The 23,190-nt window shown below is 43.5% G+C and overlaps 1 protein-coding gene across 8 annotated transcripts in view; it reads right to left on the bottom strand.

Annotated features, from left to right (window-relative positions):
* Positions 1-23,190, bottom strand: part of HDAC7 (histone deacetylase 7) — a 229,121-nt gene that overhangs the window by 14,574 nt on the left and 191,357 nt on the right. For all 8 annotated transcript variants that reach the window (XM_081938922.1, XM_081938925.1, XM_081938928.1 and 5 more), the window contains 8 exons: positions 21,435-21,663; positions 17,681-17,814; positions 14,184-14,304; positions 11,384-11,433; positions 8,346-8,453; positions 4,162-4,217; positions 2,213-2,300; positions 1,323-1,442 (listed from right to left, as the gene is read on the bottom strand). In XM_081938922.1, coding sequence (XP_081795048.1) covers positions 1,323-1,442; positions 2,213-2,300; positions 4,162-4,217; positions 8,346-8,453; positions 11,384-11,433; positions 14,184-14,304; positions 17,681-17,814; positions 21,435-21,663 — 906 coding nt within the window. The remainder of the gene's footprint in view (positions 1-1,322; positions 1,443-2,212; positions 2,301-4,161; positions 4,218-8,345; positions 8,454-11,383; positions 11,434-14,183; positions 14,305-17,680; positions 17,815-21,434; positions 21,664-23,190) is intronic.

Genomic DNA, 23,190 nt, shown 5'->3' with positions numbered 1-23,190 from the left:
GAAATACCAGAAAAGCCCAATTGATTCGCCCTCCTCCCACCCTCAGTTCTCCGTCTTCTTCTTAGAGCTGGAAATGTTCAGCCTCTAGCTTAATGAAGTTCTCCGGAGAACTTTCTTGCTCCTTAAATGCATTTATGTTTCTAACATCCCTTAAAAAAAGAAGAAGCCAAAAACCAATGATGTTTACATTTCGATGAATTTCCAAGGGCATATCTATGTTTTCTAACCTGCAGCCAAGAAAGGCTCCATATGGATGGACTGAGCAGAAGGTTCGCCAGCGCCCTTGGGGAACAAGGCTGAGGATGGAGTCTCTGAGAGAAGGATGTTTGTCAGCTGAGTTAAGACTTAAAAGATTAGGAAGGTTGAGTGTGGGTAAAATTAAAGAAAAACTAAGCGGGTAGAGGTACAAGAGACCTAAAAGTTCCACCAGGAACCTAAAAAGCCAAGAAAAGCAGATACCAACTACAGACAGAGAATTTAGCAGATAGGACATACAGATGTTTAGAGGTTGTAGGTAATAAGGGCAGTAAAGCATAAAGTGGTCAGACTTTGTTTCTTAGGAGGGCTCCTGTGCCTTTAAGAAGCCCAGTGGCTTCTACTTTTATGGAAGCATTGTGATCCTTCAAGCTTAGAAGAAGCCAGGAATGAGGATGCTATAGCCATGCCCTAATTTGAGTTATGTAATAGAGTTGGAAGGGACCTAGGAGGTCTTCTTGTCCAACCCCCTGCTTAGGCAGGAAACCCTACACCACTTCAGACAAATGGTTACCCAGCATCTTCTTTAAAACTTCCAGTGTTGGAGCATTCACAACTTCTGGAGGCTAATTGACTATCTAGTTTTGTTTGTCCTATGGGTAGTGATTGAAGGGGTTGAATTATAACTGAAGAGATAAAGTTCAATTCTCTTTCCAGCATGGAGCTCTGTAGTCGCTCTCTCTCAGCCCAACATATCTCACAGAACTGTTAATGGGACAGAATTGTTGAAATTCCCACATCCGTTGCAAGATGGAAAAGGCAAGATAGAAATGCAGTAAAATACACGGAAAGGAATCATTTTTGAACAGGAGCCTTTTGCAGAGATTTGCATTTTCACTATTGTACAGAGAGATGTGAGGTGGGGAGAGGAGAGACATTCCTGGCAAACAGCAGTTCCTGACCTAGCAGTTGGTTCAAGTGGTTCGAGATATACTATTTCGTTTGCAAGGTTAAAATTCTCACATCTCATGCACATCAACACTGTTCAAATTTCCTTTTTCTGTACTGTATCAGTAATATTTTGATATAGGGAAACAAACACAGATATGTGTAAAACAGGAGATCACCTCATCAGCTGCTCCGCTACCAGGAAAGAAGTTGCCATCATCATAGCGATGCAAGGAGAGATAGAGGACATTTGGATCTCTGTAAAAAACTTGCTGGGTCCCGTTACCATGGTGAACATCCTGGGGGTGGAGGAAGAGAGAAGGTAAGAAGCCTGTAAGTTGTCCCAAAGGTGCTTTTTCAAGAGGCAACTGGACTTTCTTATTTTTCTTTGAAGACATTTCACTTCTCATTCAAGAAGCTTCTTGAGCTCCTGGTGCTGAGCTGAAGTGAAACATCTTCAAAGCGAATAAGAAACGAAACACCTTCAAAGAAAAAACATGAACCGAAGAAGTTTCTTGGATGAGAAGCGAAACGTCTTCAAAGGAAAAAAAAGAAAGTCTAGTTACCTTTTGGAAAAAGCACCTTTTGGACAACCATGACCTGCATGACTGAGAATCTCCATAGACATTAAGCCTGTGAAGTTGGTACACATATGGTCATTAGTTGCCATATGTGCTCTTCTATTTTACATCCTATTATAGCCTTCCTCCAATGCTGTGCCCTCCAATCGGTCAAATTTACACACAACATTAAACTCAAGTTAGCAAAACACAATTGCTGGGTTCATGTAATATTTTGTAGCCGAGCACACGACCTATAGCAGTAACGTGATTCCAACCACAACATGTCAACTTCCCAATTCCCTTTTTGCCATGTCTAGTATAGTGGCAAATTCAGCTGATGCAGGAATATGACCCCTGTCACTTTCAGTCAACCAGCTTGGTGGAGGGGATTATGAGGCTCGTAGGATAGTGGATTCAAAGGAGTGCCAGGTTAGAGATGTTTTTCCTTTCATTTCCACAAGGATAACAAGAGGTTTTCTGTCTGACAAGTGAGAAGAGGAACTCACCCAGTCGACAATCAATATCTTGCCGATTTTTCCTTTTTGCTGGAGCTGCCTGGCTGCAATTGCCACCGAATTGAAGAAACAGAAACCCCTGCCAAGGAACAAGGAGAACAAGAAGCTGGTGAACAACCAAAATAGACAGTAAATGCATTTATGGGACATCTTGCCCAACTGCTTTACACCAGCCTCCCCAAAGTAATCCAATCTCTCTTCATGCAAAGACCATCCTACAGTATGGGCAAGAGGGACTCATTCCCTAAGAGACCCCAGAGCCAGGTGTTATGCAAGGGGCCATTTACTGCATTCTTCCATTCATGTGCTGCGTTAGGGCCTAGCATTACAAGGACACACGTTTTGGCTGGAGGAGACCTGCATTTTTTACGTGCTTTTGAACTGCTAGGTTGGCAGAAGCTGGGACAAGTAAGGGAAGCTCACTCCATTATGTGGCACTAGGGTTTCGAACTGCTGAACTGCCGACCTTTCTGATCGACAAGCTTAGCGTCTTAGCCACTGATTGCTTCTTATATAAGGACAAATAGCTGCCTAGAGTTGATCAATAGTGAGATGGCTGCAAAGAAAAGGAAAGGAAAGGAAAAGAAAGAAAAGATAAAATAAAATAAGCAACTCGTCATGCTGAATGCTAATACTATAGTGAACTCATTTTTACAATGTAAATTAGTGGGAAGTCAAACGTTGCCCCAACTATGAATAAGGAAGTATCAGCAGGCTCCAAAGTATTTTCTGGGAGGAAGCAGGAATCTGTACCAAACTCCTCAAAACGAACAAACACAATAATGATTAGCTAAATATTAAAGGGGGGCGGGGAGATAAATAAAGGAAATAAGGAAAGATGGAATGGAATAACCTGGAAGTGGGCCAGGGAAGCTGGCCCCTAAGAGTTCGAAATCTCAATGTTTTGATACAAGCCTCACTTCCAACTATTTGGACAATGGCAGGGGGATTATGTGAAGTTTAGGACAAAACATCTGGAGGATGGCAGGCTGCTTCTCTTCGTCTTGACTTCTACCGTGATCCAGAAAATTAAAAAAAGCTATGCAGAGGCTGGCTAGCTTTATTACTTGCTTTTGGGGGTTTTTTTCCTGCTCAGAGGAATAGAAATAAGAAATTACCCTTGGTCATTCTAGCCTGGATAGAAGCTTTTAAATCTAGTCATAAAAAAAAAAAGAGAGAAGGGAAAAAAATCTGGATATGCTTCTTATTCTGGAAGCAATTGCTCTTCCTTTGTAGGTAAAAGCAGGCTGCTCTGAGATCAAATCAGAAGCTTTAAAAAAGAAGCTAAGTATTACCAGTGGCATCTTATGAGAGGGGATAAAAAGCATCGAGGTAGCTGTCATAGCCACGCAACTGGAGCCTTGCCCTCCCATTTGGGGTGGGTGGGTGTGCCTTTGAGCCAGTGTCGACTCTTGGGAACTGCCCGGGCAAGTCCCTGCAGTTTTCTTAGCAAGACTGTTTGCAAGTGGCTTGCCCTTGCCTGCTGCTGCTTAAAGAGAATCACTAGCCCAAACGTACCCAGCTGAGTAAATTCCTTAAAGCAGGACTAGAACTCACGGCCTCCCGCTTTCTAGCCTGATGCTTTCCTATGTCTTCTTTTCTGTTTGCTCTCTATTTCTGCCTGACTTTGATGGACAAAACCCTGCTCCTTCTTATCACTTTGCTTAATCAGATCTAAGGTATACCCAGCATAAACCCAGTGCTACATCTGATGAATCCATTACTGTTTATGACTGCATTTCCCCAACTTTCTCAGCCTGCTTGAGCGTTGTCAAGAACAGAACCCAATGCCCCTGGGTCCCAACTGTGCCTGTGATGTCACAGAGAGAATGTGGAACATTGACATTGCACAGGCATGGAGGACGCTAAGGGGCTTGGGTCTTATCAGGAAGATAAGCGGTGGCTTGGAAGAGAGAAGACACAGAGGTGATTCTCCTTACATTGCCGTGGAGGGGTCAGCGTGGTGTCCTGGAGGTCGTACAACGGCGAAGCCATTCTGTAAGATATTTTTTAGAAAAAGAAAAGAGAGAAAACAGCAGAGTTAATACTGTTGTCACGATCAGTACAGGTAGTCCTCGACTTACAACAGTTTGTTTAGTGACCGTTCGAAGTTACAACGGCACTGGAAAAAACCTGGCTTATGACCATTTTTCACACTTACGATCGCTGCAGCATGTGAATAAAATACAGATGCTTGGCAACTCACTCATATTTATGATGGTTGCAGTGTCCCGCGGTCACGTGATCCCCTTTTGCAACCTTCTGGCACGCAAAGTCAACGGGGGAAACCAGATTCACTTAACAACCGGGTTAATAATTTAATAGCTGTGTTGATTCGCTTAACAAAAGCGGCAGGAAAAAAAAAACGTAACACGGGGCAAAACCCACTTAACAAATTTCTTGCTTAACAAGATAAATGTTGGGCTCAGTTGTGGTCATAAGTCGAGGACTGAGTTTATGGACAGTGCTTAAAATAAATGATTTGTAGAAATGAAAAAAGCAGCAATGGCATGCATTACTGCAATTCAGAGGTCCCTAGCCACCCAGCCGTGGTGCATTGAGAACCGGGCTGCACAAATGACGGGTAAGCGCACACACAACTCTATTTGAATCATGTCTCAGTTTATTTGGTTGAAAGGTGAGTAAGCGGTGTTCCCCCCTTAGTGGTTTGTTCTTCTCTTTGGGTTTTTTCATCCTTTAATTGGATTTTCTTATTAAGATGTGGTTATGCTACTTCCTGTTAGGAGGCTGCATGTTATGGGCCTATGTAAGCAGAGCATGTCTTTTTCTGTTAAGGGCAAAAAGATCTACGGATTTTGACTATCGGTTTGTCAAATGCTCAGAATGGGCTTTGGCTTAGAAAAGCATTTATTGCAATCCAATGGTCAGCCGTGTTTAGAGAGGATATGATATATGACTGCTCCTCTGGTTAAATTCTTTAGATGTTAGTAGGAAAAAATGTAAACAAGCCAATGAGACATGGAAGTACTTAAGTGGGGTTGGAGCACCATCATTTTATCTTTTGGAAAGGCATGGCAATGCAGTGCTTTCTATTTTGAAATGTTACAGTGCAATTCATGAATGTTCAAAATTTTAATTTTTTTCCCCAAGCAATAATTCAAATGGCCTAGATCTAATGCTGTATGTATCTTCAATGATATTTTCTCCTCCTATCCTCTTTCCTGCAACCTCCCCCCTGTAAGGGCTGTCCTTGTTTAGTGGCTCTGTCATTAAGCAAAGCAGTCACAAAGTGAAAGTGTGACTGTTTATGATCTTACTTCGGCTTTCCTTTTGCTTTACAGACCTGAAAATATAAGGATTGGTCATAAAGTTATTTTTTTTCACCCAGGGTTGCAATTGTGAATGGTGGCTAAATGAGGCAGTCACTAAATGATGACTACTTCCAGACAAGATTTTAAGGCACTGGGGAACCCAGAGGAGTGTGTGAGAATAGCTGTTTCCTCTTTAGATGAGAGTAAACACTCCATCAATTGACAACTATATGTGAAATTTCATGTATTGTTACAATTATAAGGACTAGTAATACTAATATGGTCATATTAAATATTTAAGATATGGGAAAAAAAAGTTTAGCTTAAATCCAGAGCAAGAAAGATACATTTCCCAATGAAAGCAATATGAAAAATTAGCCAAGATGAATTCAAGTCCTATTGATTCCCCAAAAAAAGATAACAGCAACAAGCTAGCTAAGATACCACTACACTTTTTTCCACCTGCTATTTTTTTCTCATTTAAGATTTTCTGTTTAATAATTATTATTACATTTTTCACACTTTGACAAAATACCGCTGACATAAGTTAAAGTATTATTTTGCTTGTCTTACTTTAAGCCAATGTTTCTCAACCTTGGCCTACCTGAAGATGTGTGGACTTCAACTCCCAGAATCCCCCAGCCATCTTCAGGTAGGCCAAGGTTGAGAAACATTGCTTTAAGTGTTAAGGTCCTTTAAAAAAAAAAACCATTGTGTCTCATTTCATTAAACTACATAGCCAAAAGAAAAGAAAATGAAAACAATCTGCGTTTTAAAGCTAGCAATGTTCTGATATGTAAAAAACTACAGACATTTGCAAGTATTATAAAAGGTGTTCTCTTTCCAGCAACATTTTGTCTTTGAAGAGACCTAATATGATCGGTCCTACAGGGTGAGAACAACTGAGCTGTTTCATGGGGGCCTTTATTTTATTACTTCTAATTAAAACAGCTTTGTTTACGCTCTGAGATGTCATTAGTGGTCAAATCTGATTAGCTATACCACTCCATGACATCAACACAATCATGTTATATTTCCTGACTGGAGTGGAATTCCTCTATGAAGGAAGAAACAATTACATCAAGGAAGAAGATGAGAATAAAAACTGAAAACAGCTCTGAAAAAATGGTAACCAGTAATGCCTCTCTCTTCCTCCCCTCCCCCTCCCTATCTCCCCCTCCCTCCCTCTCTCTATCTCCTCCCTCTCTCCCCCTTTCCCCTCCCTCCCTCCCCCTCTCTAACGCCCCCTCCCTCCCTCTCTCTCTCCTCCCTCTCTCCCCCTTTCCCCTCCCTCCCTCTCCCTCTCTATCGCCCCCTCCCTCCCTCTCTCTATCTCCTCCCTCTCTCCCCCTTTCCCCTCCCTCCCTCTCCCTCTCTATCGCCCCCTCCCTCCCTCTCCCTCTCTCCCCCTTCCCCCTCCCTCCTTCTATCTCCCCCCCTCCCTCTCTCCCATTCCATCCTTCCCTCTCCCCCTTCCTTCCTCCCTCTCTCTCTCCCCTCCCTCCCTCTCTCCCACTCCATCCCTCCCTCTCCCCCTTCCTCCCTCCCTCCATCTCTCTTTAGCCTGACAACTGACATGGGTAAGTCTTCAATTAAAACACATTCCCAGGTTCAGCTGCCAAATGCCTGTGAATATAATTGAGCATTTGTTCCCTTGAAAGGCCAACAACAAAGACCATTGCTACACCTCCTTGAAGCCATTGCCAAAGCCTTGGAGTCACCACAGAAGGTCCTTCTGCTTAACCAGCTGCAGTTGTGACTTCACTGGAGGATCCAGTTTTGAGCAAGTTTTGAATAGGAAGTTACATTGATCAGAAGAGGACTAGAAAACACCTGCTCCCTCTTCAGATATATGTGCAACTGTTCTGCACTATAACAAGTTGAAGTCAGTTTTAGGGGCAGGGGGAGGACTCTGATTATCCTTGTCAGAATCGTTAAGGGAAATTGTATTTATTTCCATACACCACTTCAGGTTTTGCAGCCCCACCCCCGATTCTGTGCTTATCCAGACTTTTGGAATACCCAGCAAGGATGATAATGTGTATGTGAGGTTGGGAGATGTGGGCATGTTTTAATTCCCTGACCATCATCCATGGAAGGTCCTGCTGAGATACCAGCAGTTGCCCCACAAGGCCAGCTGCTGATGGTAGTCCACCCAAACTCTGAAACCAGAAACAGAGTGACAGAAAACAATTTTTGAAAAAGACAGCAAATTGGATGTAATGCTTAAGGCATCAGGCTAGAAATCAAGAGACTACGAGTTCTAGTCCCACCCTAGGCCACAAAGCTAGCTGGGTGAATTTGGGCCGGTCACGCTCTTTCAGCCTAGGAAGCAGGCAATGGCAAACCAAATCTTGCCAAGAAAGCTGCAGGGATCTCTGTATCCTGTTTCCCTGAAAATAAGACCTCCCCGGATAATAAACCCAATCGGGCTTTTGAGCCATGCGTTAAAATAAGCCCACCCCCGAAAATAAGCCCTCCCCTAAAATACTGCAACACAGCAGCAGCCATGAGGTGACCACGCTCGCCGTCTCCTGCACCTCAAAAATAATAAGACCACCCCGAAAATAAGGCCAAACACATATTTCAGGGGTCAAAAGAAAATAAGACCCTGTCTTATTTTCGGGGAAACACGTACTAACTTGAAGGTGTGCATGCACTCAAACACCAAAAACATCATTGAAAGGGGAGAGGAGTAGAATGGACAGACGTGCATGGGAAGTTCATGCAACCCTGCATTTTATCTCTGCAAAAATACATTTTGGACCCCCTCCCCCCTTTGCCTTAAGAAATCCGAGAGGCGAGCGAGGGGGCGCTCCCTATCTATCTTGCTGCCCCACCAGGGCTCTTACCTTAAGCTGTCGACTGGCCACTTTGAAGGCCAGCTCAGTCACGCTGCCAGCTGCCCACCGTGCAGAGTTGCTGGAGTGCAGCTCATTCCAAATGGTGTCACTATCCACCTGGACCCAAGAGGAGACAAAGAGTTCAGTCTACAGAAAGGGCCCTGTGGTTACATTTCCACACACAGCAACCAAGAAACCCACGGTATGGACTAATGGCATATGCACACAAACACACATACAACCTCCCGGGAAGATGGTGTAGGAGAAAACCAGTGGAAAAGCTGCTGGACACCATCACTAGTTTTGGACCAAGGAGACTTGTCTTCAGAGAGGAGATCTTTTCAGGGCTCTCTGATCAAATGCAGTGCTCTAACATGGGCATCCTCTCTTGGAGGGCAAATCGGAATGGTGCAGCCCTTGGCATGCAACACGTGCCCCTCCATGAACCACAACAGCAGCAGCCTGCCTAGACAACAATCCCCATCCCCAATTCTTCAACTTTCCTGGGCTCCCACAAGTTCCTTCGACACCGACATGCAGGAGAGCTTCCCCAACACATCCCCCCCCCTCTAGAGTTAGTTGCAAAAAGTTGGGGGCAGGAAGAACCCATTCTTTTTACCTTCTTGATTCTATTTGATTTTTTTTTTCAAAAACAAACATCTTGGTTTGATCAGGATCACGTCATCGGCAAAGTAAGAGCCGGAAAACCTCAGAGATTCTCTTCTGATCAACTCCATGTGTGAGCAGAGCCTGCCTTCTGCCTTAGTGCTCCAGGCGCGCACTCCCTCTCCCTCTCTTTCTCTCCGGGTGCAAGGGAGGGGGGAAGAGAAGATCCAAGCCCCATCAGTAAGGACAAAGGAAAGGGGGGAAGAAAGAAGGAACAGAGAGCAAGAGAAAGGGAGCCAAAGGTTAAGAGAAGGAGAAGAGGGATGGTCGGGGAGGCAGCATCCTGGAAAAAAGAGAGTGAGAAAAAAAAAGGCACGCAAGAAGGCGATGAACGAAAGTGAACGTGGCAGAGAGCCCAGAGGGAGGGACACGAGAGACAGAGAGAAGGAGGGGCCAGGGGGATTTTCTCCAACCTAACCCTATTCCCCCAACCCTTCTCAGGAACACTTCTGAACAAGGCTGGGGCTGAACGTCAGAATGGAAGTGGGGTAAGAAATAGAAGGGGTGCAATAGACCATTGTCATTCCAGCAGTACGGAGAGCTATTCTTGCTAAATAGAGACAGCCAAGGTCTGGACTATACCATCAGACAGTAGGTAGAACTCACTGGGTGAAAGGCTCTTCACACAAAATGCTGCAAATCATGCGCTAATGGAAAGTCTGGCCAAGAACTCTTTGACACCTAATTTACTAGGTCAGGAAATAGTGTCAGTGGTATAATTGTCCCCTTCAAACTCTACGACTGTATGCAAGTTCTTTACAGATAGTCCTCAACTTACAACCACAATTGAGCCCAAATTCCCAATTTCTGTTGCCAAGCGAGACATTTGATAAGTGAATTTTCCTCCGTTTTATGACCTTTCTTGCCACAGTTGTTAAGTGAATCACTGCAGTTATTATTAACGTGGTTGTTAAGGGAATCATTGCATTTGTTAAGTTACTTCCCCCAGTTGTTAAGTGAATCTGGCTCTGAATCCCCGCATTTGAATTTTGATCACCTGACCATGGGGATGTGGCAATGGTCCGCTAAGTGTGAAAAACAGTCATGAGTCACTTTTTTCCAGTGCCGCTGTAACTTTAAGCGGTTACTAAACGGACTGTTGTAAATTGAGGACTACCCGTATTTGCTCAGATACAAATCGTTTTCTTATGAACTAGATGTAGAGGACAGTGTATGGCTGGAGGAAAGGACACACTGAAGAAAGGTTGAAAAAAAAGTAAGGGACTTAGCTAGGATGGGCCAAATGTATTTGTTTGCCGGTGTGTACATTTTACCAAGATTTCCCCCCAAATACTTGAGCTGAATTCATTGGCCATCACGTGGTATGTGATATGACAACCAGATCTTGTCCCGCCTACACAGAAAACTCTGGTGGGTTTCACATCTCAGTGATTTCACAATAATCTGGGGAAGAGCATGGTGAAGTTTACTAGAGACAATTGGAGCCTTCTAATTCATGTTGGCCTTCAAAGAGCCTCTATCTAATTCACTAAGGGATCCTAGTCCAAACAGATGTGGAGGTCCATGGATACCTTTCCCCTGGCCAATGGGCTTAGTGAAATGTCCCTTGCCCATCAACACAAGTTGCCAAGACACTGTTCCAACCTAGGAATCTTTTGACCTTAACATTCTGGAACCTGAGCAAGTGGATGGGACTGTTTATTGGAATCCCTCTTCCAGTTTCTTGGAGCACCTGTGCTCTTTACCAAGGCTCCCAGATGTGAGAGAATTGAGTAGCATGTTTGGGGGTCAGCAGCAATCTTGCTATGGAAGTGATAGGTATGAATCCTATCTCTTTTGGTTCGTCCCCCTAATCCTTAAACCTTCTTCACAAGACAAACTGGAGAAAAAGCATAGATGCAGCCCTCAACCACCCAGAACCAGATTAGAAAGCCTGGGAAAGGAGTGATAATAATAATAATAATAATAATAATAATAATAATAATAATAATAATAATAATAATAATAATAATAATAATAAACCATTAAGGAGAGAGGTAGGCACTCCTTGACCCCTGTGGCCTGAGTGACAAAGATCTATCTAGAAATAACCCTCCACTCTCACTGAATATCAATATTTGCCATGTTCTGATTCATACCTTGTACTCACATGACATGAAATGGATCACATTCTCTAAGCTCATTTTAGATGCTAGGCTACACCCAGTTAGCTATAGGCAGACCAATCATCTGCAACTCTTTTTGGACCTAAAACTTTCCAAATCTCTCCCTTCCACCCCTGCGCATTCCCAGTGTTGTGCCTCCTTTGTTTTCTGGAAATCCAGTCGGCACAAACCAACTTCAGCCTGTTTTCATGGGAAACAAAGTATGGGGAGGAATCTTTGCTGGAAACCATCCCGCCTGCTGGAGAAGACGCTTACCCCAACTCCACCACAGGGCAGCATGACAAACATCCGCTGGGACAGGATTCCTGCAAGAAAGCAAGAGAAGGCAATAAGGCTGTAATCAAGTCTATGGGAGTCAGATTGTTGGTGTACCACAGTGCTACCCACAAACCATCTGAAAAGGGGGAGAATACATTCAAAGGAACTCTAGGAATTTTAGTCTCGGCGTATTTCCTCCAATAACCTTCATTTTACTGAAGGATGGAAGGCTGAGTCAACCTTGAGCCAGTCAGGATTGAACTGTTGGCGGTCGGTAGAATGAGCCTGCAATACTGCAATCTAACTGCGGTGCCATCAACGGCTCTTCAAGGCAGACTTCTTAGAGTTAAAGTTAGTTTCAAATGAATTGGGCTTGCTATGTATCATATGGACCAGAGATGGTATTCAGCCAGTTCGGACCGATTTGCCCGAACTAGGAGTGGAAATTGAGGGCGGACCTGCCCACCCACCCCGGCTCTAGGTCGTCCTATTTAGGCACATTTTGAGGCTGGGCACATGTGCGGAAGGCGCGCATGTGAGCAAAGTGCATGCAAAGCTAGCACGCACGGATGGAGAACCGGTGGTAACAAAATGTGAAACCCATCGCTGCTATGGACATACTTCCCACTTTGGGGAAGAGTAGAAATAGGGAAACACTGTTGGTACACATATTTATGGATAGATATGCACATGCGATATAAAAGTTGTGGTAAATCTGAAGCAGAATGCTCTGCTTGTAGTTGAAGAGATGTTTTGCACATATAAAAGTCAGACAGAGAGAGACAGATGGGGGAGTGGGGGGGGGGCTCTTGATTAGTTTATCATCTATTTAAAATACTTATATGTTTCTTATTATGTATCAAACAGAATCTTCTCATGGGATACTCAGTGGAGCCCCATCTTGCAATCGTGACTTTGGGGTTTAGGACAGTGTTTAAGCCTGTTGGACTGGAGAAATCCTCACACAAGCACTAGAAGAAAACACTGGCTGTATTATTTTTGAGGATATAAAGGAGAAATCATTGTTGTCTTCTTATGCCACTTGGAGCTCCCTAGAAGAAAGGTGGGATATAAATGGAATAAAACAGCAAACAAATGATGCAAGAAGTGTGCAGCATAGGTGAAGACTCCCTTCACTTGAAACACCCTACATTTTCCATTTCTTCTTCTTAGTACAACACTGACTAGATCTCAGTCATTTTCCAGCTATTAATCCTGGCAGGGTGTTCTGACCCCCCTCCTCGTATACCAAAGTACTCCGAGACAAGTCTCTGCAAGATGATTTATTTACACACAGACTAAACCTTGGCAGCAATCCAGTACAGACAACACCTTGGCAGCAATCCAGCTGCCGAGGTAGGACACAGACTTGAGAGCGTTTCCAGCTCTAGTAAATAAGTTGATTCCTGCAAAACAGTTTCCAGAAAGTCCTTCCTTAAATAGTCTTGAGAGGAGCCTAATTACGATCACCCAAGTCCAATTAGCTCCTGTAACTGCGTAGCTGTTCTCTGCGTCTATCAGCTCTCTGTTGCCGGGCATCCAGGAACCACTCCCTTGTCTCCTCCCCACTGCTCCAAGGCATGATGTCAGGAGCACACTCCCTTTGGCTTTCACCACTGCTCCATGCCTCAGGCGCCTCCTGGTGGCCAACCAGCCTCTCTGATCCCTGCTCGGAGTTGGAACCCTGTCCAGGGTCCTCCACATCTTCCAGAGCCGACTCATAAGACCCTTCACTGTCGGAGTCTGGTTGCAGCTCCAACAGCTCCTGCTGGTCCACAACACAGGGTATTTATGAAATGGAACATATCTGCCAGAGACACCAACCCAGAGAGATTGCGAGAGGGTTCTGGCAGGTTTTGGATCCAAGAGATGAGGAGAGTCCTTTATGGCTTTCCTCAACTTCAATCCATGGATGAAGGAAGACATTGTTCTGACCGAGGCTTCTCAAGAGCATGAAACAAACTCCTTGTCCCAGCAAAAACCCACTTTTATTAATTTACAGTGAATTCTGCTCATTCACAGCCGGCAAAGTCTTTCAATGGAGGATTTACAGTCACAGACCTTATCTGGCTTGGAGAGTTGACAGGCCGATATCTGCAGAACTTGGCAAGGCATCTCGGAGAGTCACTAACCAATTAAGCTGCAAACTCCACTCCCCTTTTGCTCCTCTTTTATTTCCTCTGGCAGGAGCCATTCATCATCCTAGGCTTTACTCCCAAGTCAAACCCTGTTCTTTAGTTGTTTCCTTCATCTGGCAACTCTGCACATGCGGACACTGGGAACAGGCTCCAGCTATTCGTCTGCCTCACTGATGTCTGACTCTGAAGGCAGCTGATAACTGGCATATGGCTCTGGCCCCCTCTCTGCCTCTGACACAGAGCCCTCATTCAGAGCCTTCCCCAGACTCCAGGACTGGCCTGTCTTCTTCCCCAACCTTCTCATTGTCCGAATCTGCTGCCAGCTCTGCTGGCCACTGGTGGGCCGCAACAGAACTAAGATACCATTCCCCTCTGCAGATTCCCCAGAACTAAGTCAGATCCACCTTTTCTATTTAACTCCCTTTGCTCCATCCTGTTGCCCTCCTAATGAGGCTACACATCCACTACCCCTAACCAGCATGCCTGACCATGCCAATAGGAGGCCTGGTAAGCTGCAGGACAAGGAAATCAGAGATGGGGTTCATCAGAGCCTTCCCCAGACTCCAGGACTGGCCCATGTTCCTCCCCAACCTCCTCACTGTCTGAATCTGCTGCCAGCTCCTCTGGTGGGCCAGAACAGACATTACATTGCCTCTTACCTGCCAGTTTGCCGTTGTCCAGCTTCAGGCGACTGAGGGGGTTGGTGCCGTAGAGCAGCACGTGACGCTCAGTATGAACGGACTGCAGCTCCTCCAGCGTGGCTTTGCGTCCTCGAAGGCACTAGCAGAAAAACAAGGGTTGGTGTACATCACAAGAAGCAGACAATGCAACAGGTTTCTGCGGATATTCCAGGAAGCTGGCTGAGATGCTGGGGAGAAAACGGCGAGGCTCTGAGAAAAAGATAATATTTCTAGGATTTGACTTATCAGCTGCTGCTGCTACGGAGCCAGCTGCAGCATTCTGGTCTTTCCAAAAATCCTTGTCTTGCTTAAAGGGGGAGAAAGCAACCATTTAAGGTAGTGGAGGCAGAGACTCTCTTAAGAATAGACAAAGTCTGATCAGGGGCTCTGACTCATTTAGTGGCCGTTCAACATTACCAAAGCACTGAAAAAAGTGACTTATGACTGTTTTTCCATTGCAACAGCCCTATGGTCACAGGATAAAAATTCATAAGCTGGGCAATTGACTCATACTTATGAAAGTTTCAGTGTTCTTGGGTCATGCGATGCTACCTTTTGCGACCTTCTGACAAGCAGAGTCAATGGGGAAAACAGATTCACTTAACAACCAAGGTACTAGCTTAACAACTGCAGTGATTCATGTAACAACTGTGGTAAGAAAGGTCATAAACTGGGGTAGACTCGCTTAACAAATGTCTCAGTTAGCAAGATACATTGTGAACCCAAAGATGGTCGTAAGTCGAGGATGACTTGTTCTCTATGGAGAAATTTTCCCCAAGCAGCATGGCTGAAACAGGTTTTTTACAACCATTATGCTAAAAGATTTCTCCAAACTGGTTCCCCCATCCAATGGGCCAATGGAACAATTCTGTTTTTCCCCCCTTCCCTCTATTTCATCCATAAAGACATTATCATGTTTAGAACAACCTTCTGGATCTTTGTGTGTGTGTGTGTTTGTGTGTGTGTGTAGAAGCACACTGCTGTTGCCTGGGAGCATTCTATCCATCCACAAAGAATGTGCACCTAGTCCACCTAGTTAATCTAGTTGGAAGAAATACTAGAGATAGAAAGGGAATCTAAGCATACTTTGCAGATATTAAATAAAAGAAAAAAAAACAGAGGAAAGGAAAAGCTAAATCTCTGATTCAAGCTACATATATGGGGATTGAAGAGTTTTATAAGGAACCAAATGTCCATAATTGTTTTGAGATGTGTGAATGTTTCTGGTGAGATACACATCTGTCGGGCATCTGCAAGAGTAGGCATCTTCATAAAACCTGGCTAGAATTTATGGAACCTGTTTGCTGCTCAATTCATCAAATGCATTTGAATTATCTGAGAAACTAATAGTGGTTTTTAGGTATACATCAGGGGATAAAACATATAACTATGGAAATATCCATTGTTTTAATCACTGGCTGGAAAGAAGATGACGGGGAGGGCTATAAGGAGAGGTATTCATGAAGAATCGTGGCTAAGTAGGTGTTGCTTCAGTATGTGAACGCAAGGTATTGCTTTTTTAAAAAATTGGGTTTGGGTTCCTCCAGATAAAGTTCTAAACTTTTTCATCTTTGGTTTCTCCAATCTAGAGCCACCCCAAATGTACTGGGACTGCAAAACTCAGAATTCCAACCAATGGGGTTTTCAGGATATTGCAGTCAAAACCAGATGGAGGAGATTAAAGAAAGTTGTCCTATTTTTGACTTCCACAATTTTCTTTTTCTGCTCTAACTCCATTCTAAAAGGGGTTGGACGGTGGAATATAGAAGATATGGATTTTTAAAAATGAAATAAAATTCCAACCTGGTTTTTATACATCATCAAGAAACAAACTTCCTCTCCTTTAAATGGGGAAAAGGCTGGTTTATGTTTTCCCCACTTTCTTGAGGACCTTAGAAATTAGGGCCACCAAAGTCATACCATCCTCACTAAAATGATATAATCTGGTATTTGGAGGGATGGGGTGAGAAAGGGAGGGAAGGAGGGAATGAAGGGGTAGAAGAACCAGTTAAACTGGAAAATAGCCAATTGACCAGAAATAAGAAATAGGCTACCTCCTGTGAATTTTATAGCAGCCTGATGTGCAAAAATCAACAGTGAAGGGGTTTTTTTTTCACACCAAAGAATTAACCATTACCATCTGTTTTGTCTGCAGATGAAGTATTGCTCTATCTGCAACATGCAATACCCAATAAGAATCAATTCATTCAAATATTCATATAATAAACCACTTCCCTCTCTTAGCCCTAGACAAAAATATCTGTCTACTAATCTGCAATGAAAAATGTGAGAGATTGTGGTCCATAACCATTAGCGAAGAGTCCTTTATCCTACAGATTTGCACTTATTATAAGAGAGAAAGGGGGTGGGGAGGGGAGAGGGGGGCAAGGGAAAGGGATTTAAAATGCCATTTCTGCTTGAAGCACAATCTAATAAAATTATATGAAATCATAGGGAAGAAGTATGCTTACAAATAACATTTCTCTCATAATCATATGAATGTTTGAATCAATTCCTCTTTTAGTTTAATACTATACAGTAATTTAAATGTATGTAGCCCTCAATTTATGACCATTCGTTTAGTGAGTGATTGTTCGAATTCCACAATGCTGAAAGAAGTGACTTGTCCTCAGATTTACGACTGTTGTGGTGTCCCCACAGTCATGTGATCGCAGTTGAGACGCTTGACAATCAGTATATATTTATGTCCAGGGTCACGTGATTGGCATTTTGCGACCTTCCCAACTGGCTTCTGACAGATGAAGACCATGGGGAAGAGAGCAGGGAAGGATGCAAATAGCTATCGTATAATGTTTTGCTTAATGTCTGCATCATTTAATAATAGATTTTTCCCATCCCAATTGTGGTAGTAAATCATGGATCCTTGCATTGCTTCTTTAGCAATCTTTCCTCTATAACTCTTTCCTTTATAAGGTCAACAGTGTACTGCTGTTGAATAGCTACTCTGAATTTTGAATGTTTTACATTATTTAGAAAGTAGCAGTACCTTTTTCATTTATTTATTTATACCCCCTTTTACTATTTTTATAGATCACTCAAGGGGGCAAACATCCCGTAATAGGAAGGCAACAGTAGCAAAGCTAAAGTTCTGAGGGCGAGCCAAGCCATGAAGAATTATACATTTTGATTAAAATATGTTTCTAGCCCACGTTGCTACAGAAATTAAGCGAAGCTAAAGTATCAGTGGCACGAGATGCCATTTAGTTTTCTAAAAACCGTTGCCCAAAATTTGTTTTTATAAACAACAACAAAAGCCTACTATCACCACTTCCCTAGTGGAAATGTAAATTAAAAAAAAAAAAAACCACCAAATTAGCCATTAGTAAAAAAAAAAAATAACGTATAGACTTATTGAAAAGCTAAGAAATACTTGTCTAGTGGATTGTGTAGCTAAATCAGGCAGGGAGAATAAGAGGATTGCTCCGTATTCACATCTGGCCTGCACTGCCCCCTACCTCACACTGGTTGCGTAGTCCACGTTCCTGCAGACGAGACCAGATGCTTTGGATTCGGCCTGCATGCTCAGGATGGTTGCTGTTGTCTCCACACGAGCACTGGTGTTTCAGCATGACAGAGTCATACACGATCCCTAAAAGAGGGAGGAAAAGAGGCACCCAAGTCATTGACAAAGCTGGGGGTTTTCGTTGGACTCAGTGAGTCTTGAGTGTTAGTTTAAACCTGAAGATTGAATCCTCCCCCCCCCCCCCCCGGAATCATCTTTCTCGGACAAAAGGCAGCCATTGAGGTGAGAAGTTGTAACTTAAAAATATTTTCTACTGGAATAAATTTCCTGCGGATGGACATTTTTTGAGTGAGGATTTTTTCCTTAATCCCTGAGAATATTCTTCTTAAAAGTTCTAGTATATGAATGGGATGATCAGCACTGTAGTAAAAAATGATAAGAGAATGAACAACAGAGTTGTAAAGGACCTTGGAGGTCTTCTAGTCCAACCCCCAGGCGGGAAAACGTATACCGTTCCAGACAAATGGCTATCCAATATCTTCTTAAAGACTTCCAGTGTTGGGGCATTCACAACTTCTGGAGGCAACTTCTGTTCCACTGATTAATTGTTCTAATTGTCAGGAAATATCTCCTCAGTTCTAGGTTGCTTCTCTCCTTGACTAGTTTCCACCCATTGCTTCTTGTCTGCCTTGAGGTGCTTTGGAGAATAGTTTGACTCCCTCTTCTTTGTGGCAGCCCCTGAGATATTGGAACACTTCTACCATGTCTCCCCTAAGAAGGATCTTTTCATTAAACTAGGTATACCCAATTCCAGAAACCATTCTTTATATGTTTTAGCCCATGGTCTCCTAATCACCTTTGTTGCTCTTCTCTGCACTCTTTCCAGAGTCTCTACATCTTTTTTATATTATAGTGACCAAAGCTGGATGCAATATTCCAAGTGTGGTCTTACCAAAGCATTATAAAGTAATACTAATGCTTCATGTGACCTTGATTCAGGGGTGGGTTCCTGCCAGTTCTAACCTCTTCTATAGAAGAGGTTCCACAAATTTACAGTGCCGTTTAGAACCAGTTCCAGCTCCCTCCCCCCCCCCCCCCCGCCCGTCCGCACATCATCAAGATGAAGAGCGAGAGGAGGAATTTTGGGAGTTGAAGTCCACAAGTCTTAAAGCTGTCAAGTTTGAACATCCCTGGGGTTTTTTTTTCTAAAGGGTTAGGGGTGCAAAGGTCTTGTAACCTGACAGCTTTAAGATTTGCCTGCTTCAAATGCCAGAGTTTCTGAGCCAACATTTTGGTTGCTAAGCCAGAGCATTGTTAAGTGAGTTTCACCACATTTTATAAGTTGCCACGCCCACCCAGTCACATGACTGTCAAGCCACTCCCACTCAGTCACATGGCTGCCAAGCCACTCCCACCCGATCACGTGGCCGGCAAGCCACTCCCACAAAGCAGGCCACACCTACAGAAGAGGTTCTAAAAAATTTTGAAACCCACCACTGTACTGATTCTATCCCTCTGTTAATGCAGTCTAGAATTGTGTTGGCTTTTTTGGCAGCTGCTGCACACTGGTTGTCCACTAGGACTCCAAGATCCCTCTCACAGTTACTACTATTGAGCCAGGTACCACCCATACTATACCTGTGAATTTGTTTTTTCTTGCTTAAATGTAGAACCTTATTTTTTTCACCATTGAATTTCATTTTGTTAAATAGGGTCCAATGTTCAAATCTGTCAAGATCGTTCTGTAGCTTAAGCCTATCTTCTGGAGTGCTGGCTATTCCTGCCAGCTTATGAAAGAGGACAGCCTTAGTGTATCTTTCTGTAATGTATATGTCTTTTATGTAGAAGAGGTTTTGCTTCTTAAAACCGGGGGAAGAATTCACAACATAAAAATCAGACATCCATTGAGATATAATCCAGGGTGAGATTATATAATGCACAATTTCTGCACTTTAAATGAAGTTTCAGGTAGACGTCTTCTTTATATTACATATCAAGCTTTATATTTATAGTCGAATGTTTCATGTGATGTATTTCTCTAGGGGCCACGCAATTTGATTTAAAAAAAAAATCAGTAGAATAAAAACCCAACATTCCAATAAAACAGTGCCATCCAAAGCAGCATTTTATCAATGAGTATGTATTTGTTTCTCACCCTTGGCAACTTTAAGGCAACATTAAGGTATGGACTCCCAAAATTCCCCACCCAATAAGCTTGAAAATTCTGGGAGTTGAAGTCCCCACACCTGAAAATTGTCAAATTCGAGAAACAAGGGTATATATACTGACATGGCCTAAAGTACTACACCAATGCAAAATAGATATAGGAATGCCTTCTATCTGTCTATTCAAACTCTGCTCTAAGAGATGAAGACATAGATTTGCTTGAGGCTAATGGATGAACGGCAGGAAAACCCTGTAAAGTTGGCTTTCTTAGCCTGGGCAAGGGGAGAGGCTCTTTTCCTGCAAAAATCATATGACTGCAGCCCCATGTTAAAGTTTGAATGCCTAATGGACCGACGTCCAGGCAATGCCAGCAGTCCTTGATTTACAACCATAATTGGGAGCAGAGTTTCCATTGCTAAGCAAGGCGGCTGTTAAGTGAGTAGCACCCACTTTTACAATCTTTTGTTGTTGTTGTTGTTAAGCAAATCACTGCCATTGTTAAGTGAATCATACGGTCGTTAAGTAGACCTTGCTTGTGGGAAGCCAGCTAGGAAGTTTCACATGGTGGTCAGATGACCCCCAGACATTGCTACTGTTGTGGCCAAATGCCTGAGCTTTGATCATGTGACTGTGGGGATGCTGTGATGCCTGTAAGTGAGAGGACTGGTGGTTTTTTCATTATAATTCTGAACAATCACTAAATGAATGTTTGTACATTGAGGACTGCCTGTACACTTTTCCTGGTCAGAAACAGACAGTAATTGTTTCTCTGTGTCATATATATGGGTATATGCATAATTTTATATTTATTTATTTATTTAGTCATGTTTATGTAGTGTATATTAGAGATGGTGACCCTTTGAGAACTGTATGCAACAAAATTTCATTCTAATGTATGCCGATTAGCGTACATTCGAAGTGACAATAAAGTTATTCTAAGTTCTAAGTGTAATTAGGGATAGAGGAAGGTGAGGAGGGAAGAGAATCCGAGAATGGCCCCAGGTCATGTATCATAATAAGCCATGGTTAGTTTTAACTGTGGTTTGTTGAGCAAGCCACAATCAAGTTCACAGTATGCTACAAACCATGGTTTGCAAGCCAATAGCTAGAATTACATGTCCCATAGAGATGGTGATGTTCCATATCTGATGGAAGAAGAAGGGGGTGGGGCCAGAGTCACATGTCAATTGTTACGTATAACACTAAAGATTAAAAAAAAAATCTCCCCTTTAGTCATGTGATCACTTCCAGTTTTCTTGACAATAGTACAAAAGTAGCGTGCCACACCCTTTTTGCAAGATGTTCTTTTTCCCAATTTCACCCTATCGCCCTTGGATTTCCTGATGGTCTTCTACCCGAATATTAATCAGGTCCAATCCGGTTAACTTTTTGGAGAACGTTTGGCCAAGTTCAGTTAAGTGCTTCAGTCCAAGACATCCATTGTCGATGACGATGAGAAGCATAAGTATGTATCTCAGGGGATGCCACCTTGAGTTGCGTGTTGATTGGGCAGCTGCATACATTGAACAAATAAACAAACAACTATTTACACAACATCAAGGAAAAACTTGCCATGTTACCTGTGGTGAAGCGTGGTTTGATGGACTGTTCTGGCACTGGAAGTGGGATGACCTTGGAAGGCGTGTCTTGGCTAGGTAGACAGGCGGTGGCCGGAGCGGGTGAGGAATGAGCTCGAGAGAGGGGCCGGTGGCCTCCCCGTGCGGCAGGGGTCAGCAACGAGTCAGCAGGCTGCCTTCGGAGGAGCTGCTGCTGTTGCATACGCTGTTGCTGCTCCCAGACATAATGTCCCTGTGGGGTGGAATTAAGAGCCTGGTTATGTGGGGGAAATCCAATGCCCACCTTTCCACTAAACTAAAAGGCCGGCCTCTGCACTGGCTTGGCTTAGCAGCTGGCGCCCTCTAGTGCACTTGGGTGGCAAAGGCATAACCATAGCCACAGAATTAGATGGGAGAGAAAAATATCTATGGGGATTCTCAGCCATAAAAACAGACAATCCAGTTGTCTCCTGGAAAAAAAAAAGAGAAAGAGAAAGAGAAAGAGGGAGAGAGAGAGAGAGAGAGAGGGAACAGGAAAAAGCGGTGCTCCGTGTCAGGGATCCGAGAAAGCAGCTAGATAAGCTCAGAAGCTTTCTAGGAAAATCAAGGCAATTTTTGAACCCTTTCCTGGCACAGACACTGAAACTTTTAAAGGATGTTTCTAATCCAGCCCGTGAAGCTCTCGGACAGCCTTCCCTAGCTTTGGGAAAATATGATTGGGGATGATCATGGCAGAGGCGGTGTTCAGCCAGTTCTGACCGGTTCTAACGAACTTTTGAGTAGTTCAGAGAACCGGCAAATACCACCTCTGGCTTGCTCCGTTTCCATCTATTCACTGCCACCTGAGTTCCAGCTGATTGGCTGGGTTTTCTCCTGTTGCCCTGCACAGGAGAATGGAGCTGGAAAGCAGGTTAGTGGGGTGGAGAGGGGATGGGGATTTTGCAGTATCATTCCCCTGCCACGCTCACCAAGCCATGCCCACCAGCCACGTCACGCCCACCAAGCCACGCCCACAGAACCAGTGGTAAAGAATGTTGAATCCCACCACTGGATCATGGGTCAGGCTTGCTAGGGAATTATAGAATGGAGCCTAAGGCTAACAAAGCCTACTGGAAGAACATGCTTTAGGGGTGCTGATATCAGGAGCCCAAATCACACTCTTATAATTGCCTTATTGTTGTGTGCACATGTGTGGAAGGGAGGAGGAGAAAGCAATCATCCTCTGAGCAGAAAGAGGGCATAATGATGAGAAAGAAACAGACTTTGTTATACCTGCTTGGAAATCAGACACACTACCTACCTTTCGATTTACGTTCTTGCTTCTCAAAGAAATGCATGTAGGATGACCATTAATAACCCACTTTTCTATGGTAGGGAGGGCAGATCTGTTATTTGCCAAGGGCTGTTAAACGAGACAGTTAAATCTGAGAGTTAAAGCTACGCGTTGTCATTATGCAAAAGAGAGACATATGGCCAGAAATGACATCATGGGTATTATGACATCATTGGCATAATGGCTGCACGGATGGTTTGACATGGAAATCTAGTCTGTTGAATTGGAAATCTGTTACACCACAAGGAAGCAAATGGTCTGCTGTTCATTTCATCCCAAGAAAAAACATGGAAATGAAAGGAGTGTGGGCAGAATATTTCTTTGGGAAAGAGAGAAATTTAACTCTGTCACGTTCACTATAGTCCAAGACTAGCTGCATTGATGGGCATGTGTGTGTGTACGCTCACAAAAAATTAAGAGTACATTTTCGCACAATTGTTGTAGGCT

The sequence above is a fragment of the Natrix helvetica genome (genome assembly GCF_964273705.1).
Source record: "Natrix helvetica genome assembly, chromosome: 1".
Classification (NCBI taxonomy): Eukaryota; Metazoa; Chordata; class Lepidosauria; order Squamata; family Natricidae; genus Natrix; species Natrix helvetica.
This window is presented reverse-complemented; position numbering and strand designations above follow the sequence as displayed.